The sequence below is a fragment of the Peromyscus californicus genome, unplaced genomic scaffold, assembly GCF_007827085.1.
Source record: "Peromyscus californicus insignis strain IS unplaced genomic scaffold, ASM782708v3 Scaffold_4__1_contigs__length_199733344, whole genome shotgun sequence".
Classification (NCBI taxonomy): Eukaryota; Metazoa; Chordata; class Mammalia; order Rodentia; family Cricetidae; genus Peromyscus; species Peromyscus californicus.
Window position 1 is genome coordinate 81,177,085 of NW_026294562.1, and position 20,877 is coordinate 81,197,961.

Genomic DNA, 20,877 nt, shown 5'->3' on the forward strand with positions numbered 1-20,877 from the left:
TATATATATATATATATATATATATATATATTATATATTATATATTATATTATATATATTATATATATATACACAACTGGTAAATTTATCTTTTGTGCATGTGTGTGTATGTATGGTGTTGGAGATCAAACACAGGATTGTCTGTATTCTGGGCAAGTAATCTACCATTCAGTTAATATTCTCATTCACCCCTGCCCAATACACACACTCTGCCTTCGCTCTGACAAAATTCCAGCTTTGGAACCAGCTTTGTCTCCTACTACAATGACTGCACCATCTCCCTTTCTCACTTCCCCAGCGCCTTATGGGCGTCAACCTCAAGAATTATCTATCCAGTAAACTACCCTGGTGCAATCGTCATCAATGATACCAGTCAGGGGTTGTGGGAGGAGAGCTGAGACTAGTGCCTGTTAGGACATCTTCACAAGGACATTTTGAGACCATCTCCATCTTTTCTGTGATAAGATACAATGAGCAGTTAGTTGTATGCCCTCTGTATGTCCCTGTCTCATCTAACCCAGTGGTATCCTGGGAAAGGAGACTGTGACATTATCTTCATTTCACAGACAAAAAGAACTAAAGATTACAAGTGAATAAAGTACCCAAGGCCCTGCATGTGATCAGTGAGGAAGTTGAGGTCTGAAACCATGCTCTTAAGCAGTGTGTCATGAGACCATGTCTGCATCCCTTGGTTCTACAGTCCCACCGGGTATTACACATATTCCCTTGTATGTCTACCTCCTTCTTGGATCTCTTTGTCCTCAAAAACAGAGGCATTGTGCTCCTTTCTCTGACTCTCACACTCTTGATGCAGTGCCAAATGTTTGGGGTAATTGATTGTAGAACCCAGTGGTAAAGGTGGTCCTATTCAATGTACTACCCTTGGCTGTACTCTTAACATACAGCATCGCACTTGGCTCCATCAGTCCCCTGTAAAGACCATTATTACCAGGTATGAGCAGGAAGCATTATATACTGTGGCCTGCTGTAGGCTCAAGTTCATTTCAGGAAACCAAACACTGAACTGGAACATGTTTTAGAGACACATTAAAATTGGTGTGCTAGATTCCAAAGACATCCCAAATTATTCACAGTTCCCCCTCCCCCATCAAAAGGAAGAATCTATTCTCTCTTCTATTTCTTCCTTTATTTCTAGAGCAAGCTGACAATTCCCTTCTGCTAAGAGAAGCCCCACAACCACTTTTGAATGTAACCTCAACTCGTGTGGGGAATGCATCCACCACCACACGCCTAAGCTAAGACTCCCATATCTCAAGCATCCTAACTGAGGTCCAAGTACATGGATAAGACCAGCCAAGAACACACAGACCACCCAGCTGAGCCTAACCCCAATTAATCACCCCAGGAAGTAGTGCTCAGTAAAATCATTTTTAGTTTACTCTACTAATCTTTGCTATGCAATAATGAATCACTGATTTAAGAGGTTGGCAGGATGCTTGCAATACAAAGAACAATGAATAAAAGCAAAGAACCTACAGGCACTCTTGCCCAACCCTGAACCGGACCATAGTGTTTAGGATGCCCTAAACAAGCAAAAATCCCAGTTGATAAGGACTAGAGAGATGCCTCAGTAGTTGAGAGCATGTAGCACTCTTACAGAAGGACCAGTACTGACATCAGTTAGCTCATAACCACCTGTAACATCAGTGCCATGTAATCCAACGCCCTCTTCTGGCCTCCATGGACATCTGCATGCACATGCATCTACACATACACACACCATTAAAAATAAAATAAATCTTATTTTTAAGACCCAGTTGATTGAGAGAAGCAGAAATTCTAACAAGAACCAGATTGTTCTGACGACTAAAACCAAGAACACTACTTTATCTCACTCTTAATAGACAGACAGAACTCACTTTCCCTACAAAGTGCACCAGAAAAGGTGAAGAGATGTACAGTTTCACATCACAGTTTGACTGGTCAAGTGAGAGAGAAAACTGAATTCACAGTCCCAAAGGAAAGATAAGGAAACCATCCATGGCTTTGGAGGCTGAGGAAGGGTTGGACGTGCTCATCAAAACCTGTTTCCTTTCACTCCTAGAGACAGAGCTGATCATTCTGCTCCTTCCCCATGCCCATGCTCACCCCCTGCATCCAGAGTGGCCCTGTGCCTGAGTTCTGACCCACAGAAAGTGAGCAGAAGTAACAGATGTCCCTCCAGAGCAGAACAGTTGTGGAATGAATGTGCTTTCTCACACACTCTCTCCCCAACCCACTGGTCCAAGGAGAGAGGACTCAGACTTGGGTGCCCCACATGAAGACTGCCTGGTCAGGATCACCTGTGTGGGGAGGGGGGTCCTCTGATGCAAATGAGATGCAAATTTTCGGTCAAAGCTCAGAGACTTTGAGGTTTATCTATTACAGTAGCTTTAAGTGATTCCCACTAATGCCTTAACTAATAGAGAGTTTTAAATTTTTAAGTTCTAAATATAGTTTGTGAACTCTAGTTTTCCAAACATTAACAGAACTAAATTATTGGGTGGGAAAATTGTCAGAATGCCCTGGCTTCCTTATTATAGTTTGCAGCCGATAGGCAACATTGAAACAGGAAGCAGATGTCACCCCTAAGAAGACAAACAGCACCATCCTTCAATGGTGATGCCAGAAGGTGCCTGTCTCCCATACAGATGTCACTTCCGTATGCAAAACTGAAAAGCCCCCACTAACATTTCTCAGGCCCAGCCGCAGAAGCTTAGAAGCCTGTGTCTTTTGGCCAATTGTCATTGGTAGAAACCTGAGGCAGGAGGATTGCAGACTTGAGGTGGTCTGGGCTAGAAAGACCCTGTCTCCAAAAAATAAAACAAGGACTTTCAAGATAAAATGGCTGATTGGAAGCTACCTCCGTGTGATGTGGTAAATGAGAAGAGTCGGGATCACAAAGGGTAGTCTGTATTCCAAAGAGAGACGGCTCCCTGGAAATCAGTCACACAAGAGGAAAGATGACACTGGACAGCATAAACAGACAAAGGGATCTGGGCAAAGGGGTAAGAAGCAGGGTCTTGGGTGCCTCTTCCCGGGAATGGGGAGAGTCAAAGGCTGTGCACAAAAGGTAAGTCAGGTGGCCCTGGTCAAAAGAGACCAACAGTCTTAGCCAAGGACAAACTTCCAGTTCTCACAAGCCCCAACCCCACGCTAGCAGTTTCGGTGTGACAGTGACATCTCTGGTGTAGCAAGTCAGCAACAGAGATGAGACACATTTTTCCACTCCTAACATGTGCCTCAAAGGGCTATTATCAGAGGCCATATTAAAAGAGTTCCTCTTGCTTAAAATTGAACTATTGGGGAGGGGGGTTGAGAACAAGGAACAATTACAAGGCAGAGATCCTGGGTTCAGCCTGCCACTGTCTGAGAATGGGAGACAGTGGGGACAGCCCAGGGGAGAAGAAAGTCAGACTGGCTTCAGGAGGTTCGGGCAATGAAGGGCATGACAATGGTGAGTTCAAGGCCAGCCTGGGCTATTTAGTGAGACTCTATCTGAAAAACACAGGGGAGTGGGGATTGCCAATACAAAGGACAGGAGGCTTTGCAGCACAAACCAAAGTCTTACACATTTCAACTTCCAGCTCACACACGCTCTTTGCCAGTATCTCCAGCCCACAGGAGACCAAAAAAGTTCATTTGAAGGGTAGAAGAACCTACACTGAAAAGAGCTAGATCCCAGCACTGAGGAGGTAGAGGCAAACGGAGCAGGAGTTCAGACACAGCCTTGGCTACATAGTGAACTGGAGGCTGGTCTGGACTACATGAAACCCTGGCACAAAGAAAGTACCAAGAGAAAAATAAGAAAGAAAAAGTGAAAAATCGGAAATCTGACATTGAAATGCTATCAACACATTTTTCAAAAGTGGGCCGATGGGCAATTGTGGGTCTCAAATTAACTTTCTGAGATTTTCCCACAAACTAAAGCATTACTAGGCAGGAAGGGGTTTCTTGGAAAGCCGGATGCTCACTCCTGCTCACATCACCCCTCTTGTCCGTGCTCAGCTGCGCTCTCTCAATTCCGTCATCAGTTGTAATTGTTGCTACTAACCAGGACAGGGTCAGCAAATCCATCTCCCCCATCACCTTCCTGATAGAGGAGATTCATCCCATCTCCCCAACGAGACTATAACCCAGAAAGGACAAGGATAGGGCCTGAGCAAGAGCAGAAATACCCGCCATGTATGAACTGCTTTCTGTATGCCAACCAAGATGCCCATGGAACATGTGACTTGAGCCCTGGAAACCAGGCCCTGTTACTACTCCCCTTTACCCATGAGGAAACAGAAGCCCCAAGAGGCTAAGTCAAGGCCCACAGTAAGAGACCAAGAGTTAAACCAAAGCTCCTCATCTCTTTGGGGGTGCATAGATACCATACACACACAGGTGTGTGTGTGTGTGTGTGTGTGTGTGTGTGTGTGTGTGTGTGTGTGTGTGTGTGTGTGTTATGCATGCGGCAGCCAAAGAAGGCTGCCCAGTGTCCTGCTCTGTCACTACTCCACCTTATTCCCTTGAGACAGGGTCTCTCACTGAACCTGGAGCTAGACTGGCAGCCAGCATGCTCCAGAGATCCCCTTGTCTCTTCCCTGTACAATTCTAATGTTACAACTCAGTTTCTCATACCTGCACAACAAGCCTAGTTACCCGCAGACCCACCTCCCCAATCCTGAACCGAAACCTTTTATGCCACCACCACCACCCCCCAAGCACAGACTTGTCACCATTGCACCACATGTGCTCAATCAGCGTGTGCTGGAGGGTGAGTGACAGCAGCAGAGAGAGCGAGCGGGTGGGGTGGGAGTGGGAGGATTCCTTTCAGAGGAAGAATCATTTCTATGGCCTTCTGTGCCTAAGGACGCAATGAGGAAAGGCATCCCTATTGTTAGAACCACAAAAATAACCTAGTAACCACCCCCAAAAATAGAACAGTCAACAATATGGTGGACATGAAATTCCAAATGTCTCTTTAGGATTCAGAAAAAGAGCAGTGGCCCCTCTCTTCTCAGCTGATACACCCTGACTACCCCTCAGTAGCTCTGTCAGCCATCCCAGCTGACCTCCTGCTCCACAAGCCTGGAATTTCAGGATCTGAGTCATGGCTCTGATTGTTTCAAAATGCGTCTCACACTGGTCGTAAGACTTTGGCCACCTCACTCCCCACACACTCCACATTTAGACAAGGACAACAAACACTTCCTAGTTGACTATGTGACCTTCATCTCCCACCAGCTCCGCCCTCACACACCCTTCTTCTTGCTCCGTGCAGGCGCCCTGTTCCCTCTCCTCTGTATCGCCACATGTACTCTCTTCTGTCCTCACCCCTTGTCACTCTGGGAACTCCTACTCTTATGGTAAGACTGTTCTCAAATGTCACCTCATCTATGGAATCTTCTCTACCTCTCCCCAAGGAAGAGCAATACCACACAAAGTGTTTTTGCACCCTTTGTAGAGCACTTTAGATTACATAGCAGAACTAACTGGTCATGTGATATACCTCCTTCACAAGAATCATCTAGGGTAGGAATCATGTCTTCATTCTCTTCAAAGTCCCTACTGCAACCTAACAGTGTACTGTGTGTTCATTCTACACTGTTTACCACTCTTGCCCTTCCACTACAATGCAAATTCCATGAATGTAGGGATTCCGCTTTGTTCCTTACTCTACTTCCAGTGCCTAGACCAGCACCTGATACATGGCAGGCCTTCAAGAACACTTATTAAGTGAATGGGTAGATGGACAGTATTGAGCAATTACTGGGTAGACAATGACTGGATGAGTATTTTCTTCTTTGGATGGTGTTTTACCTGCCCCCAGAAAACAGAGTCACAGAGAGACAGAATCATGAGTGAGCCAGGCATGGTGGCATGTGCCTGTAGTCCCATCATTCAGGAGGCAGAAGGCTGAGACATCTGGAACACGGAGCTTCCTTCCAGCATAGACACTTCCAGGAAAGACACTGAAGCGCCCCTTGTCTGCTCACAAGAAAGTGCAGCTAGTACTAAATCAAACCCAGAACAGGACTGACTCAACACTGGGTAATAGTGGACAACAAATGAATCATCAAATAAACAGGGTGCTCTGCAGGTACAAACTAAAATACCCTAGGCTCTCATCAAGAAGACTCGATGGCTACTTACTGGGTGCACAGATTTGTGTTAGGCATTAAAGACGTGTTAGCACCAAAGTGAAGCCTTCTCCCAAATTAAATCAGAATGATGGGAAGAGAGCTGACAAAGGATCTTTCTCCATATGTGCTTCAATGTTGTTAACTGTGAAACAACTTTAAAAAAAAATAACTTGCAAATGAGGAAGAAATTGTAAGGCAGAGGACTGATACCATACAGCATTTGGGGCAACATGAGCAATCTCAAGTCCATGAAACCGGATTTCAGCTGACAGTTCTCCATGACACCCTATTCTTGCTTTTTCTTTATGTTCCCATCTACCAGCTCTGAATTGTTCTACCTCCCCTGAAGTTGTCTGATTTTTCTGCTTTAGAACAGCCACCTCAAATCGCCCGCAACCCCTAGACAAAAAGGAAGTCAACTCATTATCCGAGTTACTAAGAGGATCTGGAGCTCGCTGGCTGTCACGCTGAGACTCCATCTTGAGGTCTCTTGTCTGAGCACTCTCTCCTGATAGACCACGGTACAAACAGAAAGCCAGGGGCTCCTCTAAGAATGTCATGGAGATAACGTCTCCTGCATATCTTTACACACATCACAATGCAGGTTTTTAGCTGTAGATCCTGGACACCTCAGAATGGAGAGTGAGAATTTGGGCTTCTTAATTCTTAGACCCAAGGACCCCAACTCCACCTTGAAACATTACATAGGTTAGCCTCTCATGAAACAATCTTGTAGCATCTGGTAGATTTCTACCAAAGTGAAATTAAATGTTGGTAAAAATCATTTGTAGTATGTCCTAACTCCCCTTCCTACACTACCACATCAGGAACCTTCTCAGTAGCATTCACTATTGGGTTCTGTCACCTAAAACCATTCCATACACATAGAACTTAATCACTGAATATTTTTTAAAAGAATGCATGGGTGGATAGAAGGATCGATGAGTAGAAGGATGGATGCAGGCATGTGTGCACATATGACAATTTCCTACAGGATTTTCAAGCAGACATCACATTTCCAAATGTCATATGTAAACACTGTAGATGTTGTAGTCTCTATTTAAAAAAAAAAAAAAGGTCCAATATTCCACCTATGGAATACCACACAACTTCAGCTAGGGAGGTTGTATGAATGAAGTCAATGACTTCACATTACAATGAATCAGGAAAATGACAAGGGTCCCAGCATTGGAAGGCATCAATCCAGGAAGGTGAACTTTCTAGCCGATCCTCCTGCCTACCAAGAACAAACTGGTCTGCACAATCTAAAGACCAGATATGAATTTGAAATGGTACGTGATGATTTGACTCTCTCTGCAGCTGAAAAGTTTTGTAATCTCAAAAAAAATTTTTTTCGAAACAGGGTTTCTCCGTGTAGCCCTGGCTGTCCTGGATCTCACTCTGTAGACCAGGCTGGCCTCGAACTCACAGAGCTCCACCTGCCTCTGCCTCCCAAGTGCTGGGATTAAAGATGTGCGCCACCATTGCCTGGCATAGGAATCTATTTTTATGTGTGTGTGCACACGTAGGGTGAGGAGGGAAACAGAGACAGAAAGAAAGAGAAAGGGGGAGAGACAGAGAAAGGAAATTGACTCCAATGTCAACACAGATGTAAATAATTTTCTTTTTAAGATTTTTTTTTATTATCTTTATTTACATGTATAGGGCAGGGCACGTGCATGTGAAGGCAGGTACCTACAGAGACTGGAAGTATAAGATCCCCTGGAGCTGCAGTTACAGCCTGTTGTGAATCACCTGATGGGGGTGATGGGAACCGAACTTAGGCCCTCTGCAGGAGCAGTGCTCTTTCTGAACCACTAAGCCATCTCTCCAGCCCTCTAGAAACTACCCTCAAATGCTAAGGGGTCTGACCAGTCACCAACTCTTAGAGTTTTTCTCACTGGCTCAGATGCACTGTCTATGCGCTTCACCCGCCCCAGGCGAGGCCCAGAGGATCACTAGTCTTGGAAATGATATATTTTTGAATTAGTTTAGAAGAGCCTGCATATCATGCCAACCAGATTTCCAAAGGTCACATTTTCCATATTTACTTGGGAAGGTAACTGCTCAGTAACAAAGCTTCGGGCACCCCTGGAGGGCTGGACTGCTCAAAATGAATTTTCTGTTGCCTCTCCAACAAATCAGCCCTCCGTTCTCAGCCCACGGTTAACCCACTTACAAGACTCTTATTTTGATAGAGATATTGAGCCTGAAGTCCTACTTCAGGTGCAAAAAGATCCAAACCATCAAACACAAAACTGTAAAGCTTCTCTGCCTTTTACCTTTCATGAAAACCTGCCAGAACATCATCAGAATCAGGCAGCAAGTGAGTGGAGTTTGGCTCATAAGTCTCTGGAATCTGTTCTGAGGATTGGGGCGGGGGGGGGGGGGGGGGGGGGGTGGTGGTAAGGAGGAGCAGGGTACAGCAGCCCAAGCCACGTCTACCACCCTGCAGTCCGCCTTGCTGATTCTGTTTACTGAGAAAGTTCAACCCAAAATGCTCAGTGTAACAATATAAGTACACAGAGAAAGCTGTGCCCAAAATACAATTAACCTCTGATTAATGTTTTCTTTATTCTTTTGGGTTTTGAGGTTGGGGATGGAACCCAAGACCTTACACATACTAAGAAAGCATTCTTCTGCTGAGCTGCATCGCAATTCATGTTGTTGGTGGTGGTTATTGTTTGAAGTGCATATTCTAATCTGTTTATGTTAACTAGATACTACATTAAACTTGTATTGAGGGAAAATAACAGTGATGGGATTTGTGTGATACTTAGAGTTTGTTTTCTTTCTTCTTCTTTTTTTAATAATTCAACCAAGAGGCTAAAAACGTGTGTTTTTTAATTCACCCGGGGAAGGGAAAAAGACTTACTTGTTGTAATCATCAATTCTAGTTCTTCATAGTCAGAATATTCGTGGCAAGGGGTTTTTCTAGAGAATCCAAGGCAAGTTCAGATCTTTCTCATGAGGGAAGCCATGCCCTCTGCGTCCAGACACTGAAGTATATACTTTGATATTACCTAAAGCCTACAGAGAAACCAGCCCATCTGAGCATGTGAAACAGGCACAGTCATTTCGTGCGTTCCAGAGCCAGCTCTGCCCCGCTTTGACACATTTTCCCACCAAGTCAAGTGATGGTGATCACCTTTCTTACAGTTGTTTACATTCACTGTGAATACCTCTCTCTAAATACCTCCTTTGTCCCCCAACCCTACAAAGCAGACACCAGCTGCCCTGTTTTACCAAGGAGAGCAAAGCTACAGTGTGGGGATGGGCTTCCCAAGGTCACACAATGAGCAGATAGCAGATCAGAGACTGGAGTCCAGTTCTGTCTGATTCCAACCCCGTGCTATAAAATCTAGATCTGAACATTTAATGCTTCTCTATTTCTACTGAAGCGACTTCAAAAAAAAAAGTTGAATTCCACCCAATGGTTTGTGTTTTTTCTTTTGTTTTGTTTTTGGGTTTGTGTTAATTACAATTTTAATCACAACATGAAGTTTCTGGGTTTCTGTCAAGAATGCCTTAGAGAAAGAAAGGTCTGATCTGTGATATTAGAGATGGGTCCCATTTCTAACCTGAAATAAATGCAGTTTCACAAGAGCAATCCTCAGCCCCAATCCTCTGTCACCAGAGGCATTATTATCAAAGAAAGAGGAGGGAGGAGAGGTGAAGTGCTGTGGCAGTTCACCTAGAGCTTTGTCCTTTAGCTGTACGAAAGCAAGAAATCTATTCTTAAGAAAGTGTCCCAAGTCTATAAAAATCCATAATTTCCCATGGTTTCTGGATACTCTGACCTGCACCCCCAATTTCCATGACAGCACGCTGGAGCATGAGGGCAGTGGCAAGGGCTTCTTCATCTTGGGACCCTTCCACACCCTCCTACTCCAGAGTACTGAGGCTCTAGCCAATCTCTGCTTCCACTTTTGACCCCTCCCTCAGCTCTTAGCTGGGAATGTGCTACCTGAGCTAAACACTGCTGCCCTGTAGGTTCCCTTGCAACAACGTGTGGACATGGCACTAGGTTCTAGCCAACAGACTATGTAACAGTCTCTCAAGGCCACAGGGTCCCTAAGGGCCACTGAACATAAGTCTTTTGGCTTCATCTCTTTCCTGCTTCCTACTGGCTGAAAGAAGACCTGCAAACTGGAGAAACAGTATCTTCTTGAACTGTGAGATAACTATTGCTCCCCAGGATGGCAGCACAGTAGACTGAAGGCACCAGGACTCTAGACTGTTGATTTAAGTAAAAGAATAAACCCTGTGCATTTTCTATTAAAATGCTGGTCCTAGCTTAAGTAAATTCATTGTAAGGAAAAATATCAGGCACCAGGTACTGAAAATAATCAGATAAAAGGAGCTTGCCTATGATTCCAGAATTAGTCCCAAGCAACGCTGTGTACCAGGGATAAACTCCCTCCCCTCCTTTTGGGATGTACCTCATCCTAAGCAGCTCAGTTCAGGGCCCATCAATCTGCCCCGCCCCCTCTTCTTCCTCCTACCCACTCCAACTCAGATGGAATAGACTGTCAAAGCAGTAACACAGAGGACCAGATGTTCAGGAATCTAAGGGGTGGAAAAATGAAAAGAGAAATGACTTTTGAAATACCTGTCTCTCATCCTTCGCTTTGTCCCTGGGAGTCCAGGGAGTCAGCACACTGGCAAATGCTCCGACCAGCCCCTGAAAGTCTTATCCCCAAAGTCAATCAGACTTCCTGAAAACTTTAATTCTGATTTTTTTTTCTCATTCTGCTCCCCAAAAAACAAAAAACTTCCTGGGCTTTGGATGAAAGGATCTCCTGTTCCATATGTGCCATCCCCCGCACATTCCAAAGCTGACTTTCCCAGCCATCAATAACAGCAGAGCAGGTGGCACAGGAGAGCCGCAGAATCAATGTTTTAAAAAATCACCCCTGACCTCAGCAAGAGACAAAAACAGAAACCAACTCATGGAAGTGAAAGGCAACCTCATAGAGACTGCGCAGTTCCAACACCAAGTCACCCTCAGTGTTTTGTTTGAGAAGATGAGAAAAAGTTCTAGAAAACAATCCAGACTGTGCTTCTGGCCTAACTTGTTGCCACAGGCAGGGACTCGGGAAGTTCTGTGTGGTGCATAAAACCGAGGCTCCAAATCTTAGCAAAGGAGGTTGGAAAGGTCTAGAAGGTTCCCCCCACCTCACTCCAGAACTCAAATAAGAACCTGCAGCTTAAGGCCGCAGGCCACATATACTACAGGTCAGCATTCCATGCAAATCACACAGCCACCTCTGCTTGCTGGGGTCTTTTTATGTTTGCCTGCAGAGTAACCTTGCAAGACAGAGCTCAAGTGTGGGCACTAAGACACACTTCAGGCTATTCCACACCCATATGCTTTCTTCTCCAGATTGAAGCCCAGTTTACAGGGTGGTGGATGTCAAATTGCCTCTGAGCACACCTGTAATCCCAGCATTTGGGAGTCCAAAACAGGAGCATGGAAGAACATCCAGATGGAGGCCAGTCTGGGCACAAAGTGAGACTGAGAGGGAAGAGAGAAAGGGGGAGGAGAAGGGAGATAGAAAGGGGAGGGGAAAGATAGGAGGAGAGAGAAGGGCAGGGGAGGGGAGGTGGGGGGGGGGAGAAAAGTAGGGGAGGAGAGGAATAAAGAACCATTTCTGACTAAACTCAGCCACACCTGGCCTAAAGGGGGAAGGGGGAACAAACTAGCAAATTCAAGTGGCTAAGGAGATCAGAAGTAGGCCAGCGTTGGATGGACAGACACAGCGGTAAATGTGTCCCGTCTTGATAAATGGATGCCCTCAGTTCCAAATGATTACTTCAGCATAAAAGTAGAGTCAATGTTCAACAAGTTGAAGCTGTGTGCATGAGGTTGTGTGTGTGTGTGTGTGTGTGTGTGTGTGTGAGAGAGAGAGAGAGAGAGAGAGAGAGAGAGAGAGAGAGAGAGAGAGAGAGAGACCTTGCAGTTCTAGGATGCTAACACCAAATTCACAAACTGTTTATGGCATTCTAAGGGTTAAACAAGTCCACAAGCTAGTCATCTTTGGAGATCCAATTTAAACCCATCTTTTCCCCTCCCCCGTTTCGGGTGATGCACTCCAGAGCCTCCCTGGCACAAAGCAAGCACTCTCCGGGCAAGCTTCATTGCCTAGCCCACAGTTCATCTTGTAGACAGGAGAGGCCACCAGGTCCCTGATGTTTGAAGGGCACCCCTAGTTGGAATCCTGGCTCTCAAGCCAGATGCAAGAACCCAGGTAACCAGTCTCTTGGAGTCTTTCCTGTGCCTCCTCAGAAGTTAAAAAGGGCAACCTCAGGCGGGATCCGAGAGGCACCCTATCTGGGACCACCCCTTTCAGAGAGGGAGGAGGCCCGGGGGAAACCACAGTTGCTTTTCTAGGGGATGCGCCATCTGCAGAGGAGGCAGCCACCTGCTGAGACCTCTGCAAAGCAGGGGAAAGAGGCTGAACCTCCTGGGGGGTGAGGAAGAGCCGGTGAGCAGGAAGGGGCTAGAATTAGGAAGAGAGGGGTTCCCTCCACACGCAAGAGTCCTTCAAGACATTTCCTCACTTAAACAGGGCTGGCAATTCTAGGAGAATGCCCAGAAGGCCGAGGGATGGATGCACTTTGTGACATTTAGGGCCTTCCAATTCCACTGGCCTTTCCTGGATGGTGCATCATTGGCCCAAACACACACCCCTTAAAAGGACCCTTTGGTGGTGAAGGATTCCTAGCCAGGGAGGTCACTCTGACAGCAAGATTACTTCACTCTGCCTAACTCAGACACGTCTTTGAAGTCTGTTTTACCCTCTCTTCCCACCATCAGCAACCACAGAGCCCCAGAGCCTACCTTGACACTGGAATCCCTGCTTCCCGAAGCCCCTGTAAAAGCACAAGGAGGAATATCAGTCTGAGGGGTCCAGTCACCTAGTTTCACACAGTAGCCCCCTCCATTCCCACTGTCCCTCTACCCCAGATGCAATCTCCTAGCTATAGGCCGGGGTCCAAGAGTCTTCCGCCTTGGATGGGATTGTGGGGTACATTGTGGGGGCTTGGCAGTAACCCCCACCCCACATCTCCCCTGCAGTTCAGACAACACCGCAACCACCAGGTGGCGGGATGGGAAGGTGCATTTCCGTCCGGGTGGGGGCGGAAGGCGGGCTGGATATCTGCCCAAGGAGATGCCGGGAGTACCCTCTGGGAAAGAGAAAAGGAGGATGAGAGGGACTCCTCCGCGGTGGTGTCCCCTGAGAGACTAGGAGAAAGAAAAGGTCGCCCCACTCCTGGAGAGGCAGGGGGAATAAAGGGTCCTGCAGCGACGTGAGGGTGAGAACTGAGGAATAAATGGGGGGGGGGTGCTCAGGACTCTGGGGGCGCAGTAAGCGATAACCCAGGGCTCTACTCTAGGGACACGGAGGGAGGAAGGATGCTCCACGCCCCGGGGATCTAAAGGACACCCCAGGGAGCTGCCCCGGAAAGGAGGGGTGAGGGTTGAAGCGCCTCGAGCCCGGAAGAAGGCAGAAAGATCGGGAACCCCAGGCGAGAAAGACACCCGCGGAGCTGCCCTGCCGAGGAGGGACAGCCACCCTGCGCCCTGAGCCAGGTGTCGAAAAGGCGCCTGCGGCGCTGTCCCTGGGCGCTCAGGCGACAGAGTGCAAGAGGGCAGGAGGCGCCTGGCGGCCAGCCGTCTGGGACCAGAGGACCCAGCACCTGCGGGATTGGTCATCCCAGAGAGCGGGACAGAAGGGTCCAGCGGGATGGGGATGGGCACACGGTTCCTCCTCCCCCGGTAACGGCAAGAGGGGTCCCCACGCGTGTCGCTGCCCTCTGGGGCCCCGGGCAGGTGGCCCGCGCGGCGCGCTCTCACCAGATGAAGTCGGTGCAGTGGCTGCAGAAGGTGGGCTGCTTGAAGAAGCGGGCGGTGAATTTGTGGTTCTTCACCTCGTGCACGTTCTTCTGCCGGAGGGCGCCTTTGCGGGCGAAGCGCACGGTGCTCTCCTCGCCCTCGCTCGGCGGCGGTCCCGCAGCCGGGTCAGCCATCTTGCGCGCGCGGGGACCGGGGGAGCCCCGAGAGGTGGCGGCCCCGGGGCGGCGGGACCGCGGGGCTGCGGGCCCGGAGAGGCGCGGGACTAGGCGGCCGCTGCTGCCGCCCGGGGACCGCGGGGCCGCGCTGCCCCTTCGCGCCGGCTCTGGCGGCGGCCGCGCGCGCGGAGCTGGGCTGTCACTCGCCCAGCTGCTGCCGCTGGTCCAGCTGTGCTTGGCACCGCTGGCCCCAGCTGCGGGGGAGGGAGGCGGAGCCACAGGATAACCCCGCCTCCCTCATTTGCATCGGGCCCAGGCCCCGCCCAGAGCCGCCAGTTGCTTTACATATTGGCACCACACACACCACACCACATCACACCACACCACACACACACACACACACACACACACACACACACACACACACACACACACGCCGCAGCCCGCCGGCCTCCCAACCAAGTGTTCTTAGCCGCAGCGCTGCAGCATGGGGACCGCAGACTGCGCTGGACAGACCCGAGCCGCACCCCTAGCACGATATCCTCCTCAGCCCCAAGTGCATTACGATGAGCACCTCCAGTGCCCCAGCCAGGACCGAATGCCGAAGGGCCTGAGGGGCTCCGAGAAATGAGGGTAGAAGAGGCTGGACGCAGCCAGTTTCACCCTGGCCTCTGCAGAGACTGGTACCCAACACCCTCCATCCATCCCATTGGTCATTCTTCATGCGTCTTCTGGAGGGATGGGCTTTCGCTGTCACTCATCCGGAAAGGCCTGTGGCCACACACACACACACACACACACACACACACACACACACACACACACAAACACACACACACGTTCTGCAGAGGTACGGGAGGAGCTCGCTTTATGTTATATATATCTAACTCCACCACAAGGAAGACTTATCTCTGCTTGCTCGAACCTTAGAACTCTCTCCACAAAAGGACTCAGTTTCCCCAACTGTAAAATGAGGCTAATGAGGAGGAGAGGTAAATATAACAAATGAGTGTTTCCCTAAATGTCATTCACTTTGGTCCCAGCTTCACAAATTCTGGTCATATTTGTGCAGTATCTTAAAACAAAAGCTCTATAAGGTTGGATGTACCTAGGTTTATGTTGTTAAAAATCTCTCCAGGTGCTGTCCTCATGTGAGACTGAAGCCTTCGTTTACTTGTTAGGAGAAGAAATTCCAAAGTGTTCAGGACACATTAAGATCCAACGCCACACTCTCCTTGATGCGACCTGAAGGATGGGAAGGTAGCTGACGATGACATTGGGTGTTATATAAGGTACTGCACCTAAATCCCCCATCCCTGTCCTGCTCTACACCCTGGGAACAAAGGATGGCGTCAGTGAACTCTTTCACACAACCCAGACATTGTCAATGATACCTTCGCGTCCCTCAGTGTCAAGTTTAGCATCTGACACCTCCTACAAGCCCAATGAGCGCTGAGTGAGTAAGTGACAGAGTAAATGAAGATTACCTGTACCATGACCAGCAAACGTTCACAAATAAAAAATAACATTAAGTGCTGGGTGAGTGTCAGCATGTGCAGTCTTATTCAGTCCCAACAACAACCTATACAGATCAGGTTAATTCTTCTGTGGATAGGCATAGTGGTGAGATGGGAGTGACCAAGGTATACACAGTCTCACTGTTGTGGAATGGCGGCTGGGCGGCCCCAACTACAAAGCACACTGGTGACAAAGGGGTGGACCTCAGCAGTGGTAGAGCTTACATATTGCTCCAACAACTCTGCCTGGAAGCTACAGAGTGGGGAGTCATTATTAGGTATCTAACAACTGCATGGGGAGCCATGCCTATAATACAGTGTCCTTCTCCTACATAGTAATTCAAAGGTAACAAGGGAAAAAAATAGCACTCACTTTTAAGGTTGACATGTTTGGGAAACTGGATGTGCCTATCTATTCTTAGTCTTTTGAGAGGCCCCAGCACCTCCCAGGGAAGCTTGGGAAAACATCCCAGGAGACACTGCTACTGAAGGAGATTTCCTTTGAACCTTTGAACGATGGACTGGAGGCTCACAGCCCACATCCTGTCTTTTGAACCAAGTGCCCCGAATGACTTTGGTCTGTAACAACAAACTACTTCATGGTGTCCAGGCCTGGAGCTGCAAGGGCTGCTGTCCTAAAAGCCATTCCATTCCTGGAAGAGCTATGTGAAGGGAGGTTGGGGACTAAGGTTCCTTTTGGACCCAGATATTTAGAGGTAAGAGGTCAAACTGTAATACCTTTTTTTTTTTTTTTTGTCTCTAAGTTCTCTTGGGGGAAAAAAGATATTAAATGGAGCTTGCATTCCTGAGTTCATCCATTCATTTGTTCATTCATGCAACAAAAATCAGCTGCACACTTGCACATGCACTAAAATGAGACAGATAAAAGGCTCTGCCCTCATGGAGCTTAGAGACTAATGGATGTGAATGATGAACAATAATCTATCAGTTAACAAATCTCTACCAAGTGGTGTGAAAATCTGTCCTGTAAAAAAAAAAAAAAAAAAAAAATCAAAGCATAGTAAAGAATGGCGGTGCCCAGGAAAAACCTTATGATTAAGAACATCTGAACAAAAGCCTGAGTAAAGGGGAGGGGAAGCCATGGTCCTGTCTGAGCCTAGAATGTTCTAAACAGAGAAAAGAAGAAGTGCAAAGGACCTGGGGTAGGAACCAGCTCATCATGCAAGGCAGTCTTTGTGTCTAGAACAGAAAAGAGGCAACAACCATTTAAAAAAATGTGATGGGGCCTGGCACAGTATAAAGATCACCCCAGAACTACGTGGGAAATGTACTTTAAACAAGGAAGGGTGGTAGCAGAGAGAGCAATGAAGAGGTCCTTTGAAAAGATGAGGCAAGGGAGAAGAACAACAAGGCATGGTGTCCCATAAGCCTGAAGGGCAGTAGGTGTGTGTGTGTGTGTGTGTGTGTGTGTGTGTGTGTGTGTGTGTGTGTGTGTATGTGTGTGTGTATGTGTGTGTGTGTATGTGTGTGTGTATGTGTGTGTGTGTGTGTGTGTATGTGTGTGTGTATGTGTGTGTGTATGTGTGTGTGTGTATGTGTGTGTATGTGTGTGTGTATGTGTGTGTGTATGTGTGTGTGTATGTGTGTGTGTATGTGCGTGTATGTGTGTGTATGTGTGTGTGTATGTGTGTGTGTATGTGTGTGTATGTGTGTGTGTATGTGTGTGTATGTGTGTGTGTATGTGTGTGTATGTGTGTGTGTGTGTGTACGTGTGTGTGTATGTGTGTGTGTACGTGTGTGTGTGTATGTGTGTGTGTGTGTGTACGTGTGTGTGTGTGTGTGTGTGTGTGTGTGTGTGTGTGTGTGTCCAAGTCACTGGAGTCCCTATTCTGGTCACCTAAAGGAGTAATTGCTGGGCATTTGGTAGACTTCAGAGGTGACAAGAAAGCAGGTTGCTCTAAATTGTAAAAGAGCCAAGGTCTCTTCAGACCAGACTTCATTCATACTGCTGAGTACTGAATTCCATGGCAGCCAAAAAGTATCACAAAAATGGAGTGACTACAAATAGAAATGAATTGCTTGTTATACTTACCAGAGGGTAAAATTCTAAATTAGAAGCTGGAGAGACAGTTCAATGATTAAGCATACTTGTTCTTGTAGAGGATCTGGGTTCAGGTCCCAGCACCTACATCATGTTTCATAACTATCCATAACTCCAGTGTCAGGAGTTCCTACAACCTCTTTGACCTCCTCAGGCACCAGACAGATACATACAGGCAGGCGCAACACCCAAACACAGAAAATTTAAAAAATCCAAATTTTAAAAAATTCTAAATCAATGTATCTCAGGCCACATTCCATCTGAAGGACTCAGATGGGAATCTCTCCTGCCTCCAGTGGCTCAGTGTCACATCTTTTTTTTTTTTTTTTTTTTTTTAATAATTTTTTAAAGATGTTTATTTATTTACTATGTATACAGAAGAGGGCGCCAGATCTCATTACAGATGGTTGTGAGCCACCATGTGGTTGCTGGGAACTGAACTCAGGACCTCTGGAAGAGCAGTCGGTGCTCTTAACCTCTGAGCCATCTCCCCAGCCCTCAGTGTCACATCTTACTCTGTCTTTATAGTCCTACTCCTTGGCATGCCCATCTCCTCTCCTGTGTAATTTTCCATGTGTGTGTCTTACAAGGACACTGGTCATTGGATTTCAGGCTCCCCCCAACAATCTGGATGATCTCTTTATCCCAACAATCTTAAGTTAATTACATCTAGGAAGACCTTTTCTAAATAAGATAATATTTGTGGATTAGTCTAGAGAGGTGCCTCGGGCATTAAAGGCTGGGTTCACAACCAAAAAGACAGGATAGCATTCATGGGTTATAGGATTGTGACATGGGCATATGGGGGTTGGCACCATTCTAACCACCGGATTGCCTAACCCCAGCCAGGTCAGTTCCCTTCTGTGTATCCTGTTTTCTTTCTGTGCTAAGTTGTGAGAGAATCTTGTGTTCCAACCCTCTCATTCTAGAGCTGCACTTTCCAATGCAGGCAACACTAGCCACATGTGGCTGTTGAGCATTTGAAAGTTAGCTGGTCTGAACTGAATATTAAGTACAGTCACCCAAGTGACCATATGATTATGTAAGTTATCACCCTAAACTTCAAGCCTGTGTAGTGAAAAGGATGTAAGCTAGCTCATAACTTTCATTTTCATTGCATGATGAAATTATAACATTTTTATATATTGATGGATTCCAATACTTTTATATAATCAAATTTCTCTCTAAAAGGAATTCGGTCTGATTGCTTTTATTTTTTGCAACGTGGTTACTAGAAAATGTAAAACGATCTATGTGGCTTACACTATATTTCTTTGCCCAGCTCTGTTCTAAAGAATGGATTAAGTTAATTTAAAAATGGATAAACTGGAAGCACCTCTGTTCCATATGGCACCAGCAGTGACTTCTTGGCAGGAAACTGAGGTATCAAAATTCAAACTTGCCACTCACTTGGCAATAAGCTGCCACTGGCTGTCAACTGCAAATCTCTCCCAGGGCTTTAACGGAGAGGTTGGCTCCCTTCACGTGTGCCTCTCCACTGGGTGCTTGGGCTTCCTCACAGTATGGTGGCCAACTCCAAGAGTCGGTTCTCCCAAGGACCAGAAGTAGAGGGTTACATTTTCCTGAAGTCTGACCTAGAATCCAGAACAGCAGTATTCTTGTTCCAAGCTGTTGGACAAATAGCCACAGAACCCATATTCAAGGAAAGACTATTTCTCAAGAGAAGAAAGTCAAAGAATTCAGAGGTACATAGAAAGCACTCAGTAGATTTTAACTGAATTAATAAATCTCAAATTCTCATTTAAAAACTTGGGAAATGAAAACTTGCAAATGTTAGGTGTCTTTTCGAGGTCACTGTAGAACTACCAACTCGACTGGAAACTAGGACTAAGAAGGAGTAATTCAAAGAGGAGAAGGAAACCAAAAGAAGCTGTGCCCGGGCTGGAGAGAGGATGGGTTGGTAGTTAAGAGCACTAGCTGCTCTTCCAAAGGACCAAAATTTGGTTTCTAGAACTCTGGTTAGGACACTCACATCTGATTAATTCTAGCACCAAAGGATCTGATACCCCCTTCTGGACTCTGAGGAAAATGCACTCACGTGACACATAAACAAAAAGAAAAGAAACCATTGAAAATAAAGTATTTCTCCTTTAGAAGGAGGAGAAGGAAGAAAAAGAAAATAAAAGTGAGAAAGAGTCCAGAATGGCCAGATGGTGGTCCTATGAGACAGTAACTGTAGCACATTTAGTTAGTTAGCTAGCTAGCTAGTTGTAGGCATATGCAAACAGTTACTATAACACAGTAGCTTTAGAATGCTCAGAGAACAAAAGAAATGTGTGGATAAAACCAGGAAATCCACACATGAATAAAGTGGAATGTCAATAAAGAGATAAGAAAGCTAAAATCAAGAACAAGAAGAAATTCTAGAGCTGAAGGTACAGTTACTAAAATAGAAAATTCGCATGAAGACTCAAAAATATATTTGAGAAGTAAAAAGAAAAATCTACAAATTTTATGTATGCTGTTTGAAACTGTTGCATCTGAGGGGCAAAGAGAAAATAATGACACTAAACCGAATCCATGGGGCCTGGGTGACCCCGTCAAGAAAACCCCCCACATGTAGGAGTCTATGGATAAGGAGAGAAACAATAGAAATTATTGAAAAGATTTATTGTAAATGACCAGGAACTTCCCAACCTTGCTAAAAGATGTGAGTATGAACATCCAAGAATGAGGCTCCCGAGATGGCTCCATGTCTAAAAGCACTTACTGCTCTTGCAGAGGACTTGAGTTCAGTTTCCAGCACCGACATGCCCACTAACAAATTGTCAGTAACTACAGTTCCCTGATATTCAACATCTTCTTTTAGCATCTATGAGTATTGCATACACAGTGCACAGATATAAATGCAGGCAAAATACTCATTCACATAAAGTAAAAATAAATACCTCTTTTAAAATATCTTAAACATCCAAAAAGCTCAACAAACTTTACAGTTCTCCACACTAAGATACATAACCAAACTATTCAAAGACAAAGGGGCTGGGTATGTAACTCAGTCATAGAACACTTACCTAGTATGTGTCAGGCTCTAGGCTCAATCCTTAGTCCTGCAAAAAAATACATACATGCAAACATGCATATATGCATACATACATACATACACAAAAGTAAAGAGAGATTCCTGAAA

General features: G+C 46.3%; 1 protein-coding gene and 1 long non-coding RNA gene across 3 annotated transcripts in view; one reads left to right on the forward strand and one right to left on the reverse strand.

The window, feature by feature from the left end:
- Positions 1–14,275, reverse strand: part of Prkcb (protein kinase C beta) — a 344,023-nt gene extending 329,748 nt beyond the window's left edge. For both annotated transcript variants that reach the window (XM_052762091.1, XM_052762090.1), the window contains exons 1-2: positions 13,993–14,275; positions 12,976–13,007 (exon numbers count right to left, since the gene is read on the reverse strand). In XM_052762091.1, the coding sequence (XP_052618051.1) occupies positions 12,976–13,007; positions 13,993–14,165 (205 nt within the window). In that variant the 5' untranslated portion in view covers positions 14,166–14,275. The remainder of the gene's footprint in view (positions 1–12,975; positions 13,008–13,992) is intronic.
- Positions 14,276–14,404: 129 nt separating this feature from the next.
- LOC128125097 (uncharacterized) lies at positions 14,405–15,685 on the forward strand. Its single transcript, XR_008223096.1, has 2 exons — positions 14,405–15,139; positions 15,286–15,685. It is a non-coding gene; the product is annotated as an uncharacterized LOC128125097 (long non-coding RNA).
- Positions 15,686–20,877: the final 5,192 nt, after the last annotated feature.